We start from the raw sequence: 11,280 nt of genomic DNA, 5'->3' as shown, positions 1-11,280 counted from the left end.
GGGGGGCCGCCGCTCTCGTCCCCGGGACCAAGCGGCGCGGCGGGGCGACGGGAGCCCCGACAAGCGGGGACACCGAGGCCTCCGGGGCTCCCAGCGCGGCGTGCGGCGCAGGCCTGCCGTCCGCAGATGCGGGGTCAACGCGCAGACTACGAGGGCTGGAGGTGCGGGGGAGAGCGTCGTCGGGGCCCGGGCGGCGACATCCGGCGGCTCGTCCGAGGGGAGGAGCGCCGACCGCGCCGCGAGCGCTTCCCCCGACCTGGCTTTCCGCCCGGGGCACCGGGAGGGACGGGCGGCGCGCAGCGGACCCGGGCCCCGCGGGAGCGTGGTCGTCACGCGCAGCCCAGGGCCGGGAGCCCGGCCACAGCAGAGGACCCCGGGGACCCCAGCGAGGCCCTAGCGTCTGGGGGGAGACAGGCACCACGCAGCACGGAGATGGAGGTGCAACAGGGTGACCGCATCCGGAGAGCCGGGGGGGCATGGGTGCTACGGAGCGAAACCTGCCCGTGAGAAGGGCTGGCATGTGCCCGCGTGGGGCAGGGTGCTCCAGGCAGCGCGGGCCGCAAGTGCAAAGGCCCTGAGGCAGGAGCGACGCTGACCGGCAGGAGGAACGGGAGGCTGGCCCGGGTGTGGTGTGGCCTTTTTTTCAGGGTGTGGGATATTAAGCAGGGTAGGGACACGGGGTGGGGCACGTTCTGGAAGACCCCTTTTTACCAGGTGTTTGTTAAGTGGAATTTAGATAGACCAAGGGTAACAGGAAGGACGTGCCAGGCGTAGGGCTCATGGGCAAACTCCTGGAGGCTGGGCCCCACCGGGGTTTATCGCCTACAAACAACTCACTGCCTGCGCCGTGTGGCTCTCTCAGCAGCTCCGGGCCTGCTCTGCCGGATCCTTGCTCTGCGGTGAGTGTCTGCGTCTCCCCCAGCACACGGCCCTGCCCGGGAGGGCTCGGTGGCGGGTGGGGGTGCATCAGAGCACGGCGGAGCTGGGCTGGTCCTTCAGCAGCGCTAGGAGGGGGCCCACCTGCTGAAGGTCACATAGTCCGGCGGTCTTGCAGGTGGTGGTCAGGCCTCTCCGTGGGGACAGCCCAGGTGGTGGCCGAGCCTGTGTTCAGACCCCTTCCCTCCCAGCTCGCTCACGTGTTGCGGGAAGGCGGTTGGTGCATTTGCTCAGGTGGTGGCCTCCAGTAGGCCTCCTCGGGACAGGGAGGCAGGTAGTCACCGTGCCCTCTCAGTGGACAGAGCCCAGAAATGAAATCTCCGGCGCCACGGGGCAGGGACATGGCAGATCTGAGGAGAGGGTCTTCCTGATGGAGGGGAGATGGGAGGCTTCGAGGAGCACTTGGGCTTGGGCCGACTCTGCCTTGTTTTGAGAAGACGTTTTTTCTAGGAATCAAACGCATTCACTGCAAAATAAAGGGGAAGTGAGAGACCTAGGAGATGAGAGCCAGACACCTCCTAGACAGGGCTCAGCAGACTTTCCGTGAAGGGCCGGATTGGCTCTGTGGAGACTACTCAGCTCTGCCTTTGTGGAAACAGTGGCGATAGAAAGGGGTGGATGTGGTTGCATGTCAATAAAACTTTATTTACAACAACAGGCAGAGGGCCAGGTTTGGCCCCCTGGGTGGAACTTCCCCATCCCTGCTCCAGTGTAGCCTCTGTCACAACGTCTCAGGGCACCCCGGGCTCCTCTTCACGTGCACCCCTCTCTCTGCAGCTCCGGCGTGGGCGTGGCTACCCAGGTGCGTGGTGTCCGCTCAGGCGTGGCTGCTGACAGCCCCAGCAGGTGAGGCCAGCCTTCCTGGGACCCTGCGCACCCTAAAGCCTCCCTTTAGCACCGCAGCAGCCCCGGTGACTCCAGGGCCCTCCCTCCACCGTCAGGCAATGAAGCAGGGGTCCCTGCCCTCGGAGCCTTGCCCAGCCCCCTGCTGCATGTCCAAGACCACGGCTGCACGTCCCCAGACCAGAAGGGCCGTTGACAGCGTGTCAGTGGAGCTCCTGCTTTCCGCATGGGGGACCAAGTTTCCACGGGGACAGAGGCCAGCTGGGGCCACAGCAGGGCAGCTGCCGAAAGTTCATTCTTGTCCTGACCCCGGCAGCCCAGCTCCTACCGGTGCTGCCCCAGAGCAGCCCATGCCCCAGCTTGCTGCTGCCCTCTGAGAGGGGGCTCTGGGCTCGACCGTGCGGTGGGGGTGTCGGGGTGCCTGCCTGGCTAAGGCCCCCCTCCCCTTGCCGTGTGTTCTCACCAGCACCCAGCCCGCCACGTCCACGGCTGGAGCCGTGGCCCCCAAATCCTCCGCACTTCCCAGCAGCCGAGGCGAGTATGTGGTGGCCAAGCTGGATGACCTCATCAACTGGGCCCGCCGGGTGAGCCCCCGACCCCTCCCGCGTCCTTCAGGCCTCCCGCCACATGCTCACACGTGCTCACACACGTGCACACCTGCCCCTGTCCGCTGCTGGCCCTGATGTCCTCTCGGTGCCCACGCCATGCTTCCTGGTCTCTCCCTCCACCCCCAGGGAAGATGACCTGCCTCCCCTCTGCGGGTCTCCTGTTTCTGTTTATTCTTCTCTTTTGATGCAGAAGTGATTTTAACTGGGAAAGTGGTGTGTCCCTGGAACAGTGGCTCCTTCCTGGGAAAAACCCGAAAACACTCCCCCGCCCCCAGTACTCACTGGGGACGGTCTGCGTGTTGCGTGCACGTCTCTCTCCCCGATTCACAGGGCAGTGGCTCCTCTTGGTGTGTTGGGGGTCCCAGGGGCAGGCCGTTCCGGTGTGTCTCTGTAACCGATGGGGCCATGGCGAGCGTCCCACCGGGTGTCCCCTGCAGTGTTGGTCCTAACTGCACATCTGCGAGGCTGTCAGGGTCAGCCGCCTGTGTAGCCCAAGCCCGATGGGGGGCAGGCAGGACCCACTCCAGGTCCCCGGCTAGGCAGAGAGACAGCAGAGAAGGCTCTGGCAGAGGAGTCAGCGGGAGAAAGGAGCCACTGGATGGGTGGAGGCAGTGGTCAGAGGGCAGCGGCATCCAGGAAGCCTTCCTGGAGGAATAGGCACTGGGAGCCCCTGGACACTAGGAGTGTTAGGAAGGAGCCCCTCGGAGGGGCTGAGCCCCAGGGTCCGACCTGTGCCACACGGGGCTCTCCAGGCACTGGGACCGGCGCGTGCCTGTGTTGGAAGGATGGGACCTAGGACGTGCGGGTCACGTGGGCTGGGGCTCTTTACTTTTTCGGCGACGTGGCTGCGGGGAAGTGTTGACCCACAGGCGCAGCTTGCTTTACCTTCCTGTTGAGCACCCTGGGCCGTGACACCGTCGGAGGGCCCTCTGGGGCCTGGAGGTGGCTTGGCTGCCGCGGGGAGGCCTGGCCGATGGGCTTTGAGCTGGGGCGGGTACTGTGCCCCCGGGCTGACCACCTGCCCCCGCAGAGCTCCCTGTGGCCCATGACCTTTGGCCTGGCGTGTTGTGCCGTGGAAATGATGCACATGGCCGCGCCCCGCTATGACATGGACCGCTTTGGCGTGGTCTTCCGCGCCAGCCCGCGCCAGTCCGACGTGATGATTGTGGCCGGCACGCTCACCAACAAGATGGCCCCAGCGCTCCGCAAGGTAGGCCCGGCCCTGAGGCCCACCACCCGCCCGCCAGCCTCGAGCCGCACCCAGACCCCGCCGTCTCTTCCAGGTGTATGACCAGATGCCAGAGCCACGCTACGTCGTGTCCATGGGGAGGTGAGTGCCCGCGACACGCTGGCGCGCCTCCTGCCCATCTCCGCTCCCTCTGCCGCGGTCACAGGGGGCATCTGTGCCCTCAGGAACCCCTGCGGCCCCTCCCCAGGGCGGCACCCCCCAGGGCACCCCTCCTGTGCCACTCAGAGGCGCCCCTGTTCTGCCCCTGCTTCATGGATGTAAATGGTGCCCTGCTCTGCGGGCTGTCTGCACACTCCTCGCCCTCCCTCCTGGCACCCAGTCGCTTCCCCACGCCACCAGCAGCTGCTTCCTCACCTCACTGTTCTGAGGTAGAACTCGGGCCACAGAGTCTACCCTGTTCAAGTGCGCAGTTCCGTGATGGTTCATGTAGTCACGGTGCTGTCAACTGTAGCCCCTAGTTCCAGAACATTCCATCATCCTCCAAGAAAACCCCGCCCCCATCAGCTGTCACCTCCCCCCCCAGCCCCCGCCCCCGAGAGCCCCCTTCCCGTCCGTGGATGAGCCTGTTGTTCTGGGCGTGTCACCCATGTGGACTCACACCCCATGTGGACTTCTGTGTCTGGTTCCCTCCCTGAGCATCTGAGTGTCGTGGGCTCGGGGTCCGTCCATTTGCTTCTGCTCTCCCTGATCCCACAGAAGGTCTCGTTCCCTTTTCTGGGACTCCACATCCCATTCCTGCCCATTCCTGGCACCTGTTTGCACCTGAAGGCAGGTGTGCGTTGGGGGCAGGGCTGGGGTTGGCCAGTGTGACCCTCACCATGCCCCCCCTCAGCTGTGCCAACGGAGGAGGTTACTATCACTACTCGTACTCTGTCGTGAGGGGCTGTGACCGCATCGTGCCCGTGGACATCTACGTCCCAGGTGAGCCCACCCCTCCCATGTCACAGGCCCCCGCACCCCCCCAGAGGCGGTGGGCTCCCCCCTTTTCAGGATGAACAGATGTAGGTCCAAGTAGAAGAGTGAAGCCCCAGCCTCCTCCTCCCTTGTCCCTTGAAGGTCTCCCCCACTGAAGAGTCTTGGGTTTTATCCAGACGTGGGCCCAGGCTGGTGCTGAAGGCTTAGCCTGAGCTGGGTGGGACCGCGGATCCTCGGCTTTCTTTAAACTACACTTCACATGGTTCCACCTAATAGACACAAAACCCACGGAACACAGTTAGAAAACAGAGACTGGTTCTTGGAGACCAGGACCAGTGTGCACGGGGCCTCCCTTGGACCCCAGATCACCAGGGTGGTCACATTGTGCAAATAAAAGTGCAGGGTCCCCAGTTACTTCTGTCCGGAAAGCAAGGAACGTTTGCGACACGTTCATACTGGAGAAGTACTGGTTGTCTTTCTGAAGCCCGTGTTCGGCTGGCCACCCTCGGGCCCCAGGGCCTCTGCCCCCACTGTGTCAGAGGTCAGGGGTCAGCAGGTGGTGCTTAGCCTGCAGATGAAGGCCCCGTGTTCTTGGGCTCTCAGTGCCGCATGGAAAGCCCGACCCGAGGCCCGGAGAGCAGAGGACACTCAAGGCCCCGATTCCAGGTTGCCCAGGAAAGTTTAGGTCACGTTCTGGCGCCCCTCTAAAGGACATTGGATGGTGGTGATTTGTTTAGTGTCCTGCAGATATTTCCTGAGGGCCTTAGACACACCACGCCGCAGGGCGGCCCCCATTGGGGGGGGGGCCCAGGGCCCGTCTGGTGGGGGAGGGCACCTGGGACTCCACCCTGCAGGGCGAGGCCAGGCCCCGCTCAGCTGCCTTGTGGGGTGTGTGACGGGGGCAGATCTCCACAGGGCCTTGGCCCCTCCATCAGGCGGTACTGGGACGGTACTGCCCGATACTGGGCCCAGGGCCGGACGTGCTCGTGGTTGGCCTTCCAGGCCCCTCTGGTCCGTTGCTTCTTCCGGCTGGATGGTGGGGATGGGGACTGTAGGGGAGCATTTCTCCAGGTCTTCCCCTCCCGTGGGCCGTGTGGGCCTCCCTGCCCAGCCTGGCTGCTCTGCCCCCTCAACTCCCGCCTCCCTCCCTGCTTTCCAAGTGCCCACCGCCACCAGGGGCGAGCATGGCCTGGGGTCCGGAGGCCACCTGCCCTTGTCCTCCCAGAGGTCCTGAGCCAGGTCATCGGGGATAGCGGACAGGGCAGCTGGGCCCAGGATGGGCAGCCTAGTCCTCCCCACTGCTCGAGGCTTGACCGCCGGGGTCAGGAACTCGGCGGCTCCTTCCCTGTGATGGGCCGAACCCCCAGCCTGGGCAGTACAGGCTAGAGGAGGTGCTGGAGAGGGGGCCCCAGGTCAGACCTCTCCGCAGACGTGGCTCTGCTGCCCCCTCCTCGTACCAGGGCCCCGTCTGGCCTCCAGCTGCTGTGTCTGGCCGCACCCTTTGACCATCCTGAGCAAGGCAGCCTTTGCCAAGTGGCAGGGGGTGGGTCCGTGGCCCCAGCAGGGAGGACAGGCACAGGTCCCAGAATCCAGTCACTGGTCTGCAGGGGCCTTGGCTGCCCTCCCAGGGTCCAGGATGAGCTCCGCCCCCTCCCTGCCAGCAGGGAAACTGAGGCACAGTCCCACCCACAGGCTGCCCACCCACAGCCGAGGCCCTGCTATACGGCATCCTGCAGCTGCAGAAGAAGATCAAGCGGGAGAAGAAGCTGAGGATCTGGTACCGCAGGTAGGGCCGGCCCCTCCGGCCCCTGCAGCACCCCTCAGGATGATCAATAAACCGATAGACCCAGCTGGCCTCCCCCTCCCCCTCCCTGCGCGACCGGTGGGCAGTGTGGGCTCTGGGGGTGTGAGAGGTCAGTGCTGTCCTGGGCAGGCCGCGTCCCACCTTCTGTGCACGGAGACACTGAGGCCCTGAAGGAGGGGAGTGGACGGGCCCAAGAGCTTGTGGTGAGAAGAACGGCACCACGTCTCGGGGTGAGGCGGGGGTCCTGGGGAGCATGGCTGGGTTTGAAAGTTTTGCTTTGTTTGGAGGCTCTCAGCCTGACCTGACCGGGTGGGACCAGAGACTCAGTGGCCGTGTGGCCCTGATGAGCGCCACCCCCTCCGTACCCCAGCAGCCAGCTGAGGGAGGAGGTTGACAAGCTGTACATCTGCTACGATCCACTGGTCCTGTGGGTCTGCTGTGGGCACGGGCGGGTCGCGTGTGGGGTCACGTGCCGCTCAGAGGTGGTGGTGCGGAGTGGCCCCGTCTCCCCGGGGGCCCACTTAACAGATGGTGTTTTGTTGTTTTTACTTTTTGGAGGGGCAGGAGAAGTCAGTGAAAGCACACGGTCCTGCTGATTGGGCAAGCCCAGGGTCAGCATTTATTTTGTCCTCAAGGATGCGGACAGGGAGGTCACGGTATTCCCACTGCAGGGACGGTCAGGGAAGTTTACCCTCTGTCCCACTGTGGGTGTGGCCGGACTCGAACCCAGGGCTGAGAGCCCAGAGCCTGCACTCCTGGCTGCAGAAGCACTGAGTGGAGGCACAGGGACAGCGGTGGTTGAGCCAGAGGCCTGGGTGGGCTCAGTGCTTGGTGACCAGGGGCGTGATCATCTGCGGGAAGGCATAGTAGCGGCACTCAGCGGGGGGGACCAGCTCCATCAACTCCGTGCGGATGTTCTCCCGCCTGAAGCCCGCCTCCAGCAGGGCTGGCACCTGTGTCTCCTGGGGGGGTGGGGGAGCGCCAGGTCGCTTGCAGGGCCCTGGGGCCTCACGAGACACCCGCAGCGCCCACTCTTCCTAGAATGGCATTCACAATTGCCAAGGCCCCTGGGAGCTGGGCACGGCAGCCCGACTGCTGACCGACAGAACCAGGAAGCCCGAGTTGGGGTGGGCATCCTCCAGGTGTCTAAACTCAGGTAGCAATGTCCTGACTCTCGTGGGGCACCAGCAGGCTGCCCACCGCACACCCTGCAGCAGGGACAGCATGCCTAAACCTACAGACCTGTTGGGTGGAGGAGGGCAGAGTGAGGCGGGATGCCTGGGTGGGGAGCCTGGACTGGATCCCTGTGTCCTGAGGGCACTGGGGAGCCACGGAAGGCCGTTGAGCTGAGACCTTACCTGACTTGTAAGTGGAGGCTCACAATCCACCCAGGAGACGAGGCCCTGAGGCCAGGGACCCTCCCCAGGTCACAGGCTACTCCCTCCGCCGCCCCAAGGTTGCTGCCTGGCTCGGGGCTGGGGCGTGGACCCACAGGGAGCTCCCGGGCTGCCACACCTCGAACATGGTGGTGATGTCTGAGTACTTGGACTTCATCAGCTCCCCCCAGGACGTGAGGTTGCAGTAGGTGAGGATGCCTCCAGGCTTCAGCAGGCGAAAGGCATGGCCCTGGGCAGGGACAGTGGTCAGGACGGAGGTCTGGGGTATGGACAGAAGCCACTGCCCAGTGGGCCTCCCACCCCCCAGCAGGACGGAGAAACAGGAAGGAGAGGTGCTCCGTCTGTGAACGGCAGCCACCTGCACTCACCCCTGGGGGTGACCATCCCCCCAAGCAGGTCCTACCCTGATGAAGTTGAACTGGTGTGTGTGCCAGGTCTCCTCGGACAGCGGGTACGTGTCATATAGGATCCCTGCACGGGAAGCGGTGTGGGGGCCAGAGCTCAGCGGTGTGTGCACGTGGAGACGGGCCCCGCCCAGAGCTCACAGCATGCTGCCTCCTCCGGGGACAGCAGGGAAGCGTCCCCCACAGCTGTTCCTCCGGGGTCTGCCACGCCGCCCCCCAGGGTCTGCCACCCTCCCCCCCCAGTGCAGCACTGCTGTGTGTTCCGTACAAGGTCCCTCTGCAAGCCAAGGACGGGGGCTAGTGGTGGAAACTCAGGCAGAGGCGCCCCCTCCCCCGGCTCCCAGCCCCCACCTCACCATCGAAGTGGCCATCTGGCAGGGTAGGTGTTACGTCCTCCCACAGGCCTTTCAAGGGAACCACCTAGGGGCCCGGGAGAAAAGAGAAGGTTGAGGGTCCCAGGTGTCCAGGCCCTCCCCACCTGCTGTAAGGGAGAGGGCAGAGGAGTTCCCAGGGGAGAAGACCACTTCCTCCATCTCGGCGGCTACCCAGCCCTCCCCCGGGGGCAGCGCAGGCAGAGGTGGGCACCTTGTGTGGCTGCCGCTGGGCCCAGTCCTGGAGCCTCTGGAAGATGCTGTCATTGCACTCAATGATCCAGTGCTCATCGATGGGGACCTCCTGCACCTTGGAGGCCGCGATCGCCATGCCGAAGCCCACCTCCAGCACCCGGCCCCCTGGTCACACAAAGAACCCAGTATCACATGCCAGGCTGGGGCTGGGCAGCTGCCTGGAGGAGGGGGCACAAGGGCAGGGCCTTTGCGGAGAGAAATGTTTGCCACAAGGCCGGGAGGGCACAAGTAGGGCAGAGGCGGAGGGTGGTTTGGAACACAATAGGCCTGAGCGGGAGCGGCATGGGCTCTGGCCAGGGACGTGTGGGCAGCCCGTCTGAGGCCTGGCCCCAGTGGGGAGGGCAGACCCTGGACTTTGAGCCCTGGTAGCGCTTATCTCTTGAGTTGGTTACTTTTGTCTACCCTCCTTGCTACAATGAAAGGGGGGGGGGGGGGGGGTGGGTTTGAGGCCTGGGGCCTGGAACACCTGGGAAGGAGGTGGGTCCCCACTGGCCCAAAGACAGGCGAGGGGGACACCCCAACTATGCAGGGACGCTGGGTACGCTTATTGGCCAGGTAGAAACACGGCCGCCGGGAGGACCCCCGCCCCGCCCCTGGGGCGCCCCGCAGTCTCTGACCTAGGCACAGGGCCACCCCTACAGCTGTTTCCCAGCCTCAGCTTTCCCGGAGCTATTCTTAGCCCGGGCGGGGCTTCCGGGGACCCCGGGGCAGGAACATTGCCCGCGTGTGCCTGGGCAGCGCCCCCCGCTCGGGCCAACACGGCCTCCCCGGCTTCATGCGGGGATAGCGGCCGAGCTCCACGCGAGGTCATCGTCGGAGAGCCTGTCCCCATCTGCGGGGTGGGGGCCCGTTACCCCCGGTTAGGAAGTTCCGCTACTTAGGAGGCGCCTGCTGTGTGCAAGCCCCTGCCGGCAGCACCCGCTTTTATTTCCCCGTTGCCCCCCGCTAGCCTCATTTTGCAGGCGGGAAAACAGAGACACGGGAGGCTCGGGTGCACCTCGGCTGGAGAGCGGGCTGGACACCGGATCTGCGCGACCTTCAGCCTCAGTTTACCCCTGCGCGCCCGGCTACCTTTGGAGGAGGCGGCGGCCGCCAACGCGTGCATGTAGGGGGTCTCCCAGCGCTCCATCACCGGCTTGCCGAGGATCTGCAGGTGCATGTCCGCCGCGTCGTAGGCCGCGGGCGCCGCCTGCCACGCGGGGCTGCAGTTCTCGCCGGGGGCGAAGATGGGGGGCACGGCGGGGGCGCTCATGCTGCGGCTGGAACGCGCGCCTGGACTCGGCTGGCGACGCGCGGGCCTTGTCCCTGCGAGGCCTTCTGGGCCGGGGGGCGGGGCCGGGGGCGGGGCCGGCCCGCAGGTCGGGGGGCGGTCCCGGGAGCGGGCCGCGCGGGGGACCCGGGGGCCCCTAGCGGCCGCCGCGCGGAAGGTGCCCTGTGCAGTCTATGCAGGTGGCACTCGCTAAATGTCACCCAACTTAAGCGATGCCCCGGAACGCCCTGCCTGGGACAGAAGGCAGGTTATATTTGTTAGGTGTTGCTGCGTAACAAGTGACCCAAAGGTGCCACTTCAGACAACACGCCTTTCTTAACCCTTAGCTGGGTCCTCTGTTTCACGCCCTCTCAGAATGCGCTGTCAGGAGGCCAGCCAGGTATGGGGCGCCTTTGAGGGCTCCCCTAGGGAAGGATCCGCTTCCAAGCCCATTCACTGGCCGTTGGCGGGAGGGCCTCCCCAACGTGACAGCACGAGAGTCTGCAATGTCAGAATTGTTTGAGACCTAATCACAGAAGCGACAGCCCTTCACCATGGTCAGGCACACGAGGGCAGGGATCTCGCAGGGCCAGGAGGAGCAGGAAGCGGAGGCCGCTGGGGAGCTCTCAGGGCGGCTGCCCGCACAGACCCCAGCGAAAGCAGTGGGGGGTGGTCAGCTCAGAGCCCCCCCTGTGGTTTCAGTGTCCCCTGACATAAGGGACCTCCCGGCGGTCACCTACACGCAATTTGGACCGCATCCCAGAAAGTAGCCATGGGCACAGTACCGTCTGGCTGCCAACTTAGCCAAACGGTTTCTGTTCCAGCTTCAGCTTCCTCTTCTCCCACATGGGCTAACCACTCTTGTTCCTGCTCCTGTTGGCGAATGAGTGACACGTGGTCCTTCCTTGTGTCCACTCTTTGTGAGAGGCCCTAGTGTGTGCTGCAACTGTCTGCACATCACAGCCTGGAATCAGAGAGGGAAAGTGACTTCCTTGAGGGTGCACAGCAAGTCGCGGCAGAGAGGATGAGAGGAGGGATGTATCTGACTCCAGTCTTTTTTTTTTTTTTTAAAGATTTTATTTATTTGACAGAGAGAGACACAGCGAGAGAGGGAACACAAGCAGGGCGAGTGGGAGAGGGAGGAGCAGGCTTCCTGCTGAGCAGGAGCCCGATGTGGGGCTCGATCCCAGGACCCTGAGATCACGACCTGAGCCGAAGGCAGACGCTCAACGACTGAGCCACCCAGGCG

General features: G+C 64.7%; 2 protein-coding genes across 4 annotated transcripts in view; one reads left to right on the top strand and one right to left on the bottom strand.

Moving 5' to 3' along the window:
* Nucleotides 1-6,400, top strand: part of NDUFS7 (NADH:ubiquinone oxidoreductase core subunit S7) — a 6,725-nt gene extending 325 nt beyond the window's left edge. Inside the window, exons 2-8 of one of the 2 annotated variants that reach the window (XM_034996853.1) lie at nt 866-899; nt 1,714-1,782; nt 2,246-2,363; nt 3,418-3,597; nt 3,671-3,717; nt 4,469-4,557; nt 6,244-6,400. In XM_034996853.1, the coding sequence (XP_034852744.1) occupies nt 866-899; nt 1,714-1,782; nt 2,246-2,363; nt 3,418-3,597; nt 3,671-3,717; nt 4,469-4,557; nt 6,244-6,341 (635 nt within the window). In that variant the 3' untranslated portion in view covers nt 6,342-6,400. Of the gene's footprint in view, nt 1-862; nt 900-1,713; nt 1,783-2,245; nt 2,364-3,417; nt 3,598-3,670; nt 3,718-4,468; nt 4,558-6,243 lie in introns of both variants that reach the window. The other variant, XM_034996852.1, reaches the window with a different exon arrangement.
* Nucleotides 6,401-6,948: 548 nt separating this feature from the next.
* On the bottom strand, nt 6,949-10,096 carry GAMT (guanidinoacetate N-methyltransferase). Of its 2 annotated transcripts, none has more exons than XM_034996854.1 (6): nt 9,854-10,096; nt 8,742-8,887; nt 8,513-8,576; nt 8,156-8,223; nt 7,871-7,981; nt 6,949-7,317 (listed from the first exon to the last, which is right to left on the bottom strand). In XM_034996854.1, exons 1-6 carry the CDS (start codon nt 10,032-10,034, stop codon nt 7,177-7,179), a joined length of 711 nt encoding a protein of 236 aa, XP_034852745.1. In that variant the 5' UTR covers nt 10,035-10,096; the 3' UTR covers nt 6,949-7,176. The 2 variants fall into 2 exon arrangements, with proteins under 2 accessions (XP_034852745.1, XP_034852746.1); XM_034996855.1 differs by having other exon boundaries at nt 6,949-7,206.
* Nucleotides 10,097-11,280: the final 1,184 nt, after the last annotated feature.

The sequence above is a fragment of the Mirounga leonina genome, unplaced genomic scaffold, assembly GCF_011800145.1.
Source record: "Mirounga leonina isolate KUSES-001 unplaced genomic scaffold, KU_Mleo_1.0 Mir_94, whole genome shotgun sequence".
Classification (NCBI taxonomy): Eukaryota; Metazoa; Chordata; class Mammalia; order Carnivora; family Phocidae; genus Mirounga; species Mirounga leonina.
This window is presented reverse-complemented; position numbering and strand designations above follow the sequence as displayed.